This window comes from Drosophila nasuta, chromosome 2R (genome assembly GCF_023558535.2).
Source record: "Drosophila nasuta strain 15112-1781.00 chromosome 2R, ASM2355853v1, whole genome shotgun sequence".
NCBI classification, from domain to species: domain Eukaryota; kingdom Metazoa; phylum Arthropoda; class Insecta; order Diptera; family Drosophilidae; genus Drosophila; species Drosophila nasuta.
Genome location: NC_083456.1, coordinates 3,895,768 through 3,910,497, shown reverse-complemented (window position 1 = coordinate 3,910,497; position 14,730 = coordinate 3,895,768). Strand labels below are relative to the sequence as shown.

Here is a 14,730-nt window from a genome sequence, read left to right as displayed (position 1 = left end):
AGGTAAATTGTAAAGCTCATCAAGTCTTGAGAAAGATATGTGAATGTCTTGTTGCTTGGTTTGCAGTTAATCACTAATGTTAAGATAGATAGCTAATTAGCGCAAATCTCGAATGATTACAGCAGAGGTTTAACATCTATTTTTTTATTCATTACAAGTACATATAATTTTAATTTGACATTTATATTCAGTACTAGTCTTATTAGGTAATTAATTAAGGAACTATAGTAATAAAATAGGCGCGATATTCAAGGAATGAAGGGATAACTATAGTTCCACCAAGCAAACAATAAGAATGAGTTATTACTAACACCCGATTGTAAATGTACATATTCTGAATCAGCATCAACAGACGAGTAAATCAATCCATGTTCATCTTGTTAATGTACTGTAGAATTTTGATAACAACTAAAACCCATAGTTTGTTGGTGTGTTGGATGCTGTTGTATTTATTTTGGTTCCCTTGTATTATATTTTTATTTTTGTATCAGTTTGACTAAAATTACCAAAGTACTTTGTTCTAAAGTAGCATGGCATGAGAATTGTACGAAAGGTAGAACATTAAATACCCAATGTGCAGTCTACTAAATTTATTTTATTAAATCATTTTAAATATGTATTGTACTATAATAATTTGGTCTAAGTGTGGGAGACTCTTACAGTCTGCGGTTGACCTATTTTCCACCTCTTGGCTAATTTTAATAAAAGTACTTACCAATTGTCATGTAGAGAATGCCGCCGATAAGTAACTGTGCCAATTGTGGCCGGTAGTGCGGTGCGGTGTGCACCTTCGCTGTTCTGTCTATTCGCATTTTTGATCGATTTTTCCACAAGCGCATGCTGCGCTTCCTCAGAGCGATAAATGTTCACCTACGCAGAAATAATGCGAGTCTCAGCACTTTCACTGGTATCTCGATGCACCACCAGGGGGAGCGGCAGCTGCCGCGCCGCAGATATGTAAACGCATTTAACACCACCCTAATATCGTGTTTTTCTCCCTTCTTTGTTTTCTTTGCAGAAAGTGAACAACGCCTTTACGTGATGTCACATGTGACGTATACGCAACGCAACGCTATAAATGCGAGGTGCGATATATTTGGTTTGTTTTTAATCTCGATTTCTGCAAGCGTTTGCAATTTTACTATCCGTTGCTTCTTTAGATAACAACTTTTCGGGGCAAATAAAATATATGGAGTTCTTCTGTGTTGCAATAATCGACGATTTATGTGGGACGGTTTTGGTTTTTATTGCCAATTTTATCGCGAAATGTTTTCACACTGGATTTTTGCATATTCAATCGTTTGATTTAACTATCTATCGAGTTATTTAAGTTTGAGTAGATGATGCATTTGCTTGTTTGTTTTGCTTAGCTCTTCATGTATTTTTATGAGCTTTCCTCTTGTTTCGTCATAAACAACCTTTGGCTATTTGCCATGCTTCTAGTCTCTGGTCCAGTCCCTTGGCCCGCTCTCTTGTACTTTCCTCGATTCACTTGAGATGTGTTTTCCCTGAGCCACTCAGCAGTTAAAACAACAACGCCAACATCTGTCAGTTGTGTGCAGTAAGTTTCGGGTTTGATTTTATCCCTTGGATTCGATGTTGTTGCTGTTGTTACTGTTGTTGTCTTCGTATTGGTTTTTGGTGCGAACTTCTCTTATTTGTGTTGTGGGTCAGGCACATTTATCTGGAATGAAACAAAAGGCAATCACGATTTTTAATGCTCCGTTAATAGACAATCGATTTATATTCGACTACTAAATGCCAACTGATTCCCTCTTCTTTGTTATCCCTTCACTATTACTTTTGGGCGTTTTCTACTATGTTTGTGTGTGTTTCTCTGATTGTGTCTGTGTGTGTTTGTATGTTTGTGTGCGCGTAATCAGCTTCCATGCATGTGCCAGGATGCCATTGTTATTGTAGATAATTGCTTTTACTGCTTTCGTGTTTAGTTTTGCGCTCAATTAATTATCTCAAGTTACGCCATTTGCGGACTTAGTGCCCCCCAATTGGCCCAGCCACATGCCACTCCTGTTGCCACTACACCAGTGTCCTTGCCAATGCAATTTGTATTCAATACCACAGTCCATAGTATCAGCAAAATGCATTCCTATCCCCGTATCTTGCCATCTAATTAAACATGAATACTATTTGTAATGTTGATCACAGTTGAATCAGACACAATTGAATTAGACGACACATTGTATATACGCAGTCTTATACGTGAATTACGTATACGTATTGAGACATAGCACTAGACTTAATTTGAACACAGAACATAACCTTTAAGGCTTGAAAAATAAAATTTTTTTGTTTATTAAAAATTGTTTATTTTTATTTGTATTTTCTCGTACATTTTTACTAGCAACTACATTAGTATTCTAACCATAAGAGCATTTACCTAATTGAGCAGTGGTAAAATTGATCGCTGATCGGATATATGATCATGATTAAAGTTATCCATCTTTATTACAGTAATGTAAATGAATGTCTTACAAGTTATTTGTGTTAAAAAAAAAAAATCAATTAAGAAAGCTACCATCCACTGCGCCAAAACTACCAACCCGTCACCTATAGGGTAGAATGGTATCATAATTTTGTGCCTGCAGAAAATGTATGTAACAAACGGAAAAAGGCATATCCGACCATATAAAGTATATACATATATTCTTCATTAGCTACAGCAACAGCCTAGACGTCAGTCTGTCTGCCCCTATGTTCCGCCCTATGAACACCTATATTACAGAAACTATAAGAGATAAAGATATACTTTTTTTTCGAAAGTACTTTACACGCAGAAGAAGTTTGTCTCAAGTTGGCCACGTCCACTTCCACTATTACAATTGTACAAAAAATGGAATGGTAAGTATATTTTTTAAGCTAGGTTCGCGACTTTCGGTACCTAAAATAATAACTGCGGTGTTTATTAATCCTAATTTAGTCACGAAAAATTGTAAAAAATTATTAAAGAAAAACTTTATATGGACAAAAACATTTCTGGACTTACAATGTGGTGTATTTTGAACTCTATGGTATATTTTAAATGTAGTACTATGTCAATATACCAAATATAGCCCTTGGTATATTTTAGAATTTTTATTGTAAATTTTAAAAATAATACCCTATTATTTTGTATTTATTCAAAATATGTAGCGGGTATCTTACAGTCGAGTACACTCGACTCTAACTTCCTTACTTGTTTTATAAATGCAGTATCTTAAAGTATACCATATTACATATATATATATGTATAAATACTCTTAAAAAGAGTAGTTTGTCCTTTTGATTTTACAATAATGTAGTGAAAATATATATATGTATGTACGTAACATATGTATGCCTGGTCAGGATATTTATCTTCGAATCGTGAACGTGCTTGGGGAAAGCTTTCTTACTTGATTTTTGTTAACTTTACTGGGTGATATTTTCCAATATTTTTGTTCATTTTACTATTACTCTGCCAACAACAGCTGTTGACCAACTGTAGTTGACGTTACTTTCGTCGATCCATTTGTCCGACGGTCTACTATTTGTGTATGTCTGTATGTCGAGAGCGAATGCTCTTTGAGTAGCTGACGATTTTTGCTATTTTTGTATGCTTTTTGTTGCTGAGAGCCAAAAAAAGACAAACACAATTTCATCTTTATAATTTTCCACACGTTACTGGCAACTCATCTGCATACACACACACACACACACACACACACACACATAGACACTGTCGCACGCATGACACAAGTAGGTTTGTGAGTGCAACGCAGCAGCAGAATGTCAGCGAAAGTGAAAGGCGCAAAGTGGAGATAGAGAGCGGAGTGAAGAGTGCTAAGAGGACAGCACTCCCAGGCGCAGTACCAAATGGCAGTAGCATACCATATCAGTAGTAGTTGCAGTACCCATGCACGTAACTATTCCCCTTCTCCATCTATTTCCCTTCTCCAGCTGTGAGGAGGATGTGCCACGCCTTGAATGTAGGCCACTGACAAAATGTTGACTTTAATGTTGCTGTCGCTTAAAATTTATGCAGCTGACGGTCACAGCTCGTCCCGGCTGTCAGGCTTGTCAGTCTTTCAGTCTGTCATTCCAGTCGAGAGGGAAAGCGACAGAGGGCTGGAAGTGGGGTGGGATGGGGTAGAATGGAAATGGCGACGTCATCCATTCTACTTCATGGAAGGGGCAACGACAAGTAGGCGAGCTGGCGATGCTCGAGGAGGCGGCAGGAGGCAGTCAAGCGTGCATTTTTCACGAAAATTTGAAGCACCAACCACATCTGAAGATTTATGCGGGTCGCTTAATAACTCACACACACACAAACACACTCTGATACATATTACCCAAAGGATATCCAGAGGCACTCACAAATATTCACCCACACACGCATATGCGTGTATGAAGATGAACGTAATTAAAAAGTTTGTCTAAACAATTCTCTAATTAAATATTATTTGCCGGTCGCCCACACATTGAGCTGTTGAGCTTCCATGGAATAGTCGAAACAGTTTCATGAGTTCCGGAATGTGGGGTTTACGGTTTGAATATTAATGACCTGACATTTGGCTCGATGAAATTTTCGAGCTGCACAACTTTCTGCCAAATGCCACAAATGTTGCTCAATTTGGTTATGCTTTCCTTCGCCTCCTCCTCTTCTGACTCATTCATCTCGTCTCTCTCGCTCTTCTTCCACGTGTCATTGGTTTTCCTTTTCCTTTTCCTTTTGCTCGGTAAAACGAAATACCATCAAAACAAGCAGTTTCATTACCCACCACAGTTTTCCATAATAGCTTAATGACTAAACCACCAAGTACATAGTTGAGCTACAAAATTGAGCAGCTCTTACTTATTCCAGTTGAAACAACATCGTGTAGAACTCTCTCTCGCTCTTTTTATCTATCTCTTACTCCTTTACAGTCTCTATTTTGTAGTTTGTGAATTGAAAAGTAGCAACGTATGTTTCATCGGTGAAAACGAATGCAAAAACCCTTTGAACAAAAAAAGTTACATCCACAAACTTATTAGTCACAGGTTTTTTTTTTTTGCTTTTATAAAATCAAATTGAAAAAATAGAATTATAAAGTTTAAAGTTGGGGGTTATAAAAATATCGCTAGATATAATCGAATTATATTAATGAAATGTTATTAAATAATTTATTTTTATTTAGGAATTTACAAAAGTTACTCGCAGCCATTTAGGTTAATTGAGGTTTGTAATTAAACATTGTCTATTGCCATTAGGTCGATTAATAAATAATGGGCTTGACCATAATTTAAGTGAAATTTTAATAATCATAAAGTTATAATTGAATTTCTAATCAAGTTTGACAGCTGGCTAAATTGATTTGCCACTTCTATCCAACCGACATTGAAAAGGCAAAATAAAATACAATACGATAAAGAGAATTCTTAATTTAATGCACATTTAGTGTAAATGTAATTTGTTTAATCGAATCAAGTACAAGCAACAATTCAGGAGTGAAGTGAATAATTTCTTGATTTTATACAATTTTGCAAACAATATTGAAAGTTATTTACTCAATTTCAACAACTGACTGTGTTCACAGACATATAAACTGCAATCGAAAAATCACATTGCTGTTGCTTTTGCTGTTTTTGCTGCTGTTATTATTGTTGTTCTCGTAACAAACTATATCATTCTTTCAGAAGAAGCTGTATTTTTTTTGTGCTGTTGCTGTTGCTCAACGCTTTGCCCAGGTCTCTTGGGAAATTTATCTAAATGTTGTTTCAAAACTTCAACTCTGGCTGTGTGTATGTGTGTGTGTGTGCAACCCGAGGGGGAGCTGTATATAGACGGAGAACTCTGCATGAATCCATTTTTCGCACTCACTCAGAATCTGTTTTTGCAGCGTATATTGGCTATGGCTTGTACCACAGGGTTTTACCCGGCTGCTGCTGCTGCTCGCACCCAATTTGCTATAGTGGCAGAACACGCAGCGCAGTTGACACAACTAAAGACATTACACAACAGATTACGTGTACAGGGCCATAGTTAACCAAGAGTCTGTAAGAGTGTATGTGTATGTGTGTGTGTGTGTGTGAGTAGCTATTAAACTCTACCACTCTCACGCACAAACTGCCTCAGCAGATTTACAACAACAAATTTTTATGTTTTCGCTGAGAGTTAGACGGGGGGCAAAAGTGGGTGTGGCAGCCAAAGCAGTGTGAGTGAGCGTTGACGGCCCAAAAATCCGAATAGACCCATCGACTAACCACCCCATTGCCCTACAACGAGCCCGAGCCAGAGCCCCATGTTCTGACCTTCGACTGAATTAATGTTTGTCCCCCTCCTTCCTTCCCCCTCCTCCGTCCCCGCTCACAGACGCACCATGTGACCCGACCGTATCCACAGCAGCAACAGCAGCAGAAGAAACTTGTTTTGACAGCGCCACGAGATGCGTATAGTATCTTCGCATCTAGGAGTATAAAGACACATCTACATACACACGAGAATGTATATATTTGATGGTAAATGTGGACATGTGTTGGCACGACTGACCATTCGCAAACTAGAATTTTGTTCAAACTTTATTCTTGGACATCCTCGCTCCATCCCGCTTCTCTCTGCCTTCATCTCTCTTGGCACGTGCAACTGTCCGATGAGACGACGACATCAACGAGAAGACAACAATGTGCAGAAGACACTTCTCCTTCTCCTCATCTTCCTTCGTCTAACATCCTTTTTGTTCAATCTGTCCGACTGACCAACTATCTGTATTTCACTATGTCTGTCATCACGTTGTGTTGCTTCTTTTAAAGGCTTCTTCTATTCGAGACTCCCATTGTACTGTCCCAAATTATCAAATAAAAAAATTCAAAGATTAAAGTTTTCTTTTATATAGGAGTTCATATTCTTTTAGATTTTAAAGTAAATTGCACATTTTCTTTGATGTCTCAAGTGCGCTGCAGCGCGATCAATGCAATCAGGAAACGGGGAAAAATACTTTAAGCAACTCAAGTTGTTTATGTGGGAACGAATGTTTTTCTCATAATCCATATTACTGAACTCAGGTCACAGACAGCTGAACCCTGGTCACGTTTTCGAAACCTTTGCAGCACACATATTTATTTTCGTACGCACACACTTGCATAGTGTATAGGAATGACCAATATAAATGCAATACATTCTTTTGTAGTTAAGCGAAAATATGTCTGAGGCGGCCACAAGAGAACAGGAGAGCGAGAGAAGAATGCTGGAATGTATACAACTGGGATAGAAAACGTAAAGTCTATAAAAGAAAATATTGCTCCATTGACTCCACAAACCAGTTGCCTGCCAACGTTCACAATCTCACGAACAATAGCAAAGCAAGCTGACAGCAGAGCAACAGAACAGTAAAAGCAAACAGTGCAAAGTCTAGTACAAAAATCTCAGGTTGAGATACATATATTTTTAAGACAGTTTGTGGTTTGTTTGCTGTCTGTGACCAAAGTGGTCCGCAAGCTAAAGATGCTGCTTTCTTAGACAACGATTACCCAAATGAAGTGCAATCAACAGATATACAGATACTATGCTATCGACATAATTTTCCAAAATTATTCTTGTGACCATTCAAACGAATGTTGCCTTGCTGGGCACTTATGTTAGAAACAATAATAGATACGGGTATCTATGGGTTTGTTAGAAACAAATAATAAATGACTGTGTGGGGTATCATAAGGTGAAGTTGTTAAAGTTCCTGTCACTCGCATAACTCACAGGATGTACAGACGTGAATGTGCATCTGCTAATAAATTGCCAGTACTTAATCATCTCAGGTGGCTGTAGCTAACAAAGTTTGACTTTAGTACTGAGTATATTCTTTATTTGCTGTGTGTGTTGTGCACAATATCAGTTTTGTCCATTTATTTGACAACCCTACTCGTGATGAATATGAAATATTAGCTTCAGCTTAATAAAAACATATTTTTTATGTGCACCGCCAACCCATAGAAATTACGTATACGCAAGTTGTGCCAGACACCTTTGAAGTGTTGGAATACAATTTAGTTTTAGTTACGAAATGCATAGTGTAGTTCGACTGACTCCGCAGTGCCTCAATTAAATAACCAATTAACACTACCGGTGTCTGTGGTACAATGTATTCATGTTTTTATAGAACAGAACAGTATTATAGTACCAACAGAAAATATATTCTGTCTGCCTTAATGTGCACCTAGGTCTGAGAAATTAAAAAAGCTAAAGCCAACAGAATTTTAGGACAACACTTGAAACTGTTGGTCGTAGATTAAGTTTGCTTTATAAAGGTTGTTATAAACAAGTAAGAAAGCTACAGTAGAGCGTGCTCGACTGTCAAATATCCCTTACCATTTTAATTCTTAAAATATACCAATTTAATATTCTGGAAAAATACTAAATTATATCAAAATATTACTACATTCAAAATACAAAATATTATTGATTGTCATAATATCTATTGTCAACCAGAAGTAGATAAGACCTGTCAGCAGCCGCCATGTGTCATATAAAATTATTTCTTAAATAATTTCTACAATTTTCATTGGACTAATCAACTAAGTTTGCAGGAATCATAAAAACTATTTTTATGAATGTGTGTACTACAAATCGTGTCTCTATAATCATATTACTCTTGCTATTCGATAAATTTTTGAAGTCGTCGTTTTCTGAAGACACAGTTAAAATACCCTTCTATCCTATGCATTACAGGTATAAAAATTAAATTCAAAGTAGTTGTAAACCTATAAAATAGGTTATTTAGAAATGGAAGCAATTTAAAAGAGACAATAATAGATGCATCAGTCATATAAGTGTTTTATATTTTTAAATAATTGGAAGTTGGAGTCTCACAGTTGAACTCTCTCACCTACAGTTTTCCCATTTGTTTTAGAACCTACTTCGGCTATCTATTTAAGTGTACCATAACTGCAATGTATATTCTGAAAATTGTAATAAATACTTGTATTTTTCAATTTCAAATTCCGACTTTAATTTAAGTGCCTTTTTGCATGCAGACAAGTCATACACAAACACATTCAGCTTATTGCATGCATCTGGGTGTAACTTTACTGTTTACTCAAGTAGATGCAACTTAAGCTTTATTTGTGTGCTTAGCACAACAGACACAAGAACAACAACAACAATAGCAGCAACAGTGGCAACAATGGGGCAATATCATATGCAAATAGGCTTGGCAAAGCTGCAACCAACAATTGCAGCGGTAATTCGAGTAACAACGGCAACGGCAACAGCAATTGCAATGCAGTGAGGCAGCTTTGTGCGCTGATGCTGCAAATTTTCACATTAATAAATCTTTTGTTTGCTAATAAATTTCTAAATAGCTTCACTCAGTGTTTATTTATGTGTTTATTTGCTGGATTTGCCAAGCCTCTCTCTTTCCCTCTCTTCATCTGTAAATGAATAAGCACTCACATCAGTTAAATTTAACAAGTTTCAACAACATTTTACACACATTTTGAGTTATGCATTAAATTTTTCTTTTATCCTGTATTTTACATAATGTCTACAGTTTTTCCAATGTTGCTATGCTATAAAATACTCTTTCATAAATTATTAGAAATAAAGTGCTTGAAATAGATTATTTTATAATATTGGGTAATTCTTTAACTTTAAGGCAACTGTAATTAAATCTAATAACGAATTTAATAAAATATTTGTAAAATATATAAACATTCGTTAATTTTTCTATTTGATTTATTCTTCAAATCAATTTACAGAAATACTCATGGCCTATAGCAAATTTATTTATTATACTTTAATATCCGTATTATACTTTTATCTATAGTAGGTGAAAAGATTCAAAAAATGTATATATTTTTGTATAGCATAGTTGTGGGTGTGTCTGCTTCTCCGCCTGTCTGTCCGTCTGTCCACATGAGCACTTACATATGTACAGTGTATCATATCGATATACGAAATATAGCTGTTTAAATATTTTAATATTTTTCGACGTTTTAATTTATATTCTTTAAAGAATAGTGCCGCTGTGTTTTGCTTTATTGTACTCGAGCACACTTGACTGCAGCTGTCTTACTTACATACTTAAAAAAATTAATACAAGCCAATTTGCTATCGATAAAATGTCATTAACATTTATTTATGCTCATAAGTAGTACATATGTATGTAAGTGCACTCGTATGTACAAATTCTAAATTGGTATTTGCATATTTTATGGTAACCAACTGATTGTGTTGAAAATAAAAGTTTAGCCTTTCACACTTCTCGCGTTGTGGGTCTTCTTCGGGCCACATTGTCAACTCTTTGCACGAATTATTAAACCATTTTCCCACGAGTGTCAACACTTTTCAACGGCGGTCGTCCATTGGGACAAGCGGCAGCTAGCCGGACAGCGGGCGGAGAGGGGCGACCACAATGAGCACTTTAATATTTAAGACTGCTTGAAAAATGCAAAAGACAACAAACAAAACAACGAGACAAAGGCCCACAAAACGGCACACAAAAGACTAAAGACAAAAGACGAAGCTGAAGCGCAGCCCAGTTAACAGCGTTATGTAAAATATGATGAGGGATTCGAATGTTCTTGCCAAGATGAAAGGAGTGCGAGGAGAGAAGAGGAGAATGAGAAGGAAACTCCGCCTAATGGTGAGAAGCGACGCCAAGCGGATTTGGAAAGCGTCATAAAAGTTAAAGACAGGCAAACAGGCCGGAAGGTCGCTCAACTGTGTCAATGGCTAAGTCTGCGTGTGTGCGTGTGTGCGTGTCTGCGTGTGTGAGCGTGTATTTGCATATATGTCTGTGTGTGCGTGTGTGTCTGTATTTTTGGGCTCGTTCGCTGGATAACTGCTAACGGGGGCAGACAGCTTCATTAAGATAAACCAATGGCTGCTAAATTGTTAACATTAAGCATACATAATGAATTAAAGGCAGCTGCGTAGTCAAACTTTAAGTTACTTTCACACACACAAACGCACACACACATACACATACACACACAACATCCTTGTTCACTTCATTCCATGTACATTTAAACTTAACCTCAGCAGAGCCACCACCACCAGCATCAGCAGATTATGCAGTCTAAGTTAGTCAACCGCCTTCGCCCCCTTCTCTCTTGTTCCCAACTGGCGCATACATTCTGAGCTGAGCCATGTTGTTGCCTATTTGATGGTCGGTAGGCCTGGGTCTAGGGCCTGAGACTGGGGCTGAGGCCGCTGTTTAGTCATTCGTTTCGCTTGTTAACAGTCCAGGACATTGAGAGGTAGAGGGAGAGAAACAGAGAGAGAACGGCTTCTGGAACGGAAGGCACTTCTAGGGTCTCAACCACCTTCGCGTCAAGGTTGAACTGCGGCTGCTCTGAAGCTGCCTTCGCTTCTTAGCCATATCCTCCAACCGAATGACTGGCAGATTCCGAATGCCTTTGTTCTTGTTGTTCGCACTGTGTGCTCGGTGTTTACCAGGCTTCTGTATTAATAATTTAGCAGCAAGTTGCGATTACTCGACGCTCGGCGGCATTTCACATAATTCACTTTCATTTGTAAGTCCTTTCCTTGTGCTTGTCTTCCACCAGACACCTCTATAAAATATCTTATTCTCATGCTCTACAGGCGCACAATTAATTTTGAGTTGGCTTGCGGTTGGATATTTATTGATATGCAATCGAAACACAGCCACAGGGAAATTATGAACGAAATTTTAGTAACCTGTTTGTGTAATTCTGAACTTGCAAGTATCCTTTAATTAGACTACTCCATCGAATATAAAAGGAAATTCAACAAGTAATAGACGAATTACAAAGTAATTCCTTCTCTTTAGAATTCTAAAATCTCTTTAAATCTCAAAAGAAATCTCAAACTGAGTCCGATTAACCTTATATCTATTTAGGAATTTACTTGCGATAGTTGTGCCTTTAAATAGATTTCAACATTCACTCAGGCATCAAACAATTTTGTTAAATTCTTCGGCAGCTGTTGTTGTGTATTATGTGTGTGTGTGTTTGTGTGTATTTTATCGCATGTTCATTTTCAGTTTGTTACAATTTCGTCTTCACTTGGGCCAGAAGCCCTGGAGGTCATGTTCTTGGGGTTTTCGCTTTCACTTTGTCGCTGCTCAGACAATTTCAGTGACCTGCCCTGACAGCATTGCCTTGCCCTGCCCTGCTCTGCTCTGCTATGCTCCACTCCACTTCACTCACTCTGCTTTCTCTTTGCTCTCTTTTGGACAGTGTTTACTGTTGACTTTTTACATAATTTTGCCGCATGGCTGACTGTGTCCTCCTTTGCGGCTGGGCCAAGACAATTTTTGCCAAGCATTCTTTAGCTTTATGTCTCGCTCTTGTGTGTGCCCGTGTATCCTGTGCAATACATTGACATTGGCAGGCAAACGCCAGGCTGGCAGGAAGGCAGAGAATGTGCTTTGTGGTCAGAGCTGCTTGTAATTTACTTAAAACCATTCAAATGGTAAAATATATACAATGCAAACAGCATTCGCTATCGTTTCGGTATGTGGGCAAAGAAGCTTTAAATTATGTTATCAGATCGGTTTTGCTGTCAGGCTTCCAAGAATCCTGTGGCCAGTTTGACATAAATCTGTCGACATTTCGGGCTGCTCAGCTCGCAAACTATATTTTGCTTCACTTAAAACCGGCATTAAATGAGCATATTTCCTGCATTCTCTCTAATGCACTCTGGATGCCACAGGCCGAGGATTAGCTTTCCGTTCCACAGATATTTAATCAAATTGAAATGTTTAGAAAGTCGTGTGTTGTATGTCGTGTGCGCCCAGCGCCCTGCATCCTTCAGCCTGCGTCTTGCGTCGCTCATACGCCACGTTGCCGTCCGCATGAGCAGAAACTTGGCTGGGTCACGCCCTACCCAACCCAACAATATCCGACCGCCCACTTGTGCTTAAGACTTTAACTCACAGGAAATCCCGTGCACGCTTCGTTCCAGTCGCAATGATTTCGACTGATTGCCTCGATTGTTTTCGATTTACTTGGCTTCACATCGAGGGTTGGAGGGATTACGTTTGCGATTAGAGTGCACGGAGAGTGGGGCGCGGCCAATAGATAGACAAAGTGCTTCTAATTTATATTAATTGGAGTGCTCTTAAAGTTGACACTTTGCAAACACTTCAAATCCATCCGATGGTCAGAAAGTTGTCCTATAATTGGAGCCATTTAAATATCAGCGATATTTAAAATTCCGACTGAAATTGTCTTTAAGTTGAGACCTTTATTAAATAAAAAATAAAATTCTTTCATTCCACCGTCGGGACAACGAGGCCAACAATGGTTCAGTTGGCGCTGGGAGGTTGCTCGGGGCGCCATTAAATATTGACGCGCCCAAAGAGGTCCAAAGGCCACAAAAGAACTTCTAATGGCGACATTGTTGCCATCGTCGCTTTACCACTCTAATGCCGCTTTATGTGCTTTATTAAACCCAAAGTCGAGACATCCACAATACGAGAAGGAGGTGGAGTAAGTGCTGAGTGTGTCGAACGAACAACATCAAACGCGAATTTGTGCCAGGTGAAGCATTAAAACGCCCAATTAAATTCTTTTGAAAAAGAAAACTTTGCTTCTTTCGGCCGCCGGTTGCTTAAACTTTAGAATATTTGCAAAGATCTTAAGTGGAAAAGCTGTACTAAGCACCACTTTATTAAAGAAGATAAATTGAGGCATTTTTCTAATCTTCGCCTAAACTTATTAATACAAAGATCTAGGACATCAATAGAAACCTGTATTAACTATTATTTGAAGAAAGGTGCAACATAAATCAGTAATTTTTAGTGCGTTGTTCTTTTCTTTTTGCGGCTCTCACAATTGAATAAAAACTTTTTGGGCCACTGAAATGTAAAAGACCACTCGACTTCAGAGTTTCTGCTGCTGTCAGCCTTGGCCAGGATGTGCCGGATATGGGCATTATGGAGAGCACGGTCAATTTATTACATTGGCGCTTGCCTCATGCATGGCTGCACATTAAAAAGCAAATTTAATTAACTTGGCCCAAACTTTTATTAATATTGAACATTATTGCGGGACGCCAGCTGCCTCCCGTGACCTCAGCCAGCGGAGAAGAACCGAAGAGCCAAAGCCAACCATGCTCTCTCTCTCCGCCAGCTCTGCCGATGACAGAACTTGTAAGGCGCCAAGGCGTTAACTGCGCTAAGCAAGCTTGGCCCATAATAATAAAAAGTAGCGTATAAGAAAATAAATAAATAAAAGACAGCATCACCACGCATTACGTACACAATTTACTTTATTACATAAACTGATTATAGTTTTAATGCCGCGACCGCATCGCATCGCCTCCCAGAACCTTCCCACCACTCTTCAGTCTTCTCACCAGCCAGACCATAGTCGCAGCGCAGCGTTTGTCGTCTCTGCTCACCAGACCAGGCAGGAAAAGCTTAATATCCTGCCGTTATTATCATTATTAAACTGCGAATGGCATAATAAACGCACTGGGGTAACCGCAGAATGTTCAACGGCACGAGCAACTCCTGAAGATGCTCACTGCACACTGGTTCGCAGTCATTAGAAAATGCATTCAGTATTTCAAAAGGAAGTGAATTTTGAAGTGTTGAAATAATTGTTATGAAATTGATTATTGGTAGTTAACAAAAAATGAAATAGGAAATTGGAAATTGGGGCAGGAATTTGACAATTTGGCAAATATTATCAGAACTAAAAGTATTTAGTAATATATTCAAGAATATATCGTATATGTATGTATATGTTTTTAATAAAATTGAGAAAATATCTAATATAATATAATAAATAATA

At 38.1% G+C, this 14,730-nt stretch overlaps 1 protein-coding gene across 1 annotated transcript in view; it reads right to left on the bottom strand.

Moving 5' to 3' along the window:
- Nucleotides 1–14,730, bottom strand: part of LOC132785990 (hemicentin-2) — a 71,841-nt gene that overhangs the window by 38,496 nt on the left and 18,615 nt on the right. The window contains exon 2 of the mRNA XM_060792350.1: nucleotides 716–1,684. Within this exon, the coding sequence (XP_060648333.1) occupies nucleotides 716–839 (124 nt within the window). The 5' untranslated portion in view covers nucleotides 840–1,684. The remainder of the gene's footprint in view (nucleotides 1–715; nucleotides 1,685–14,730) is intronic.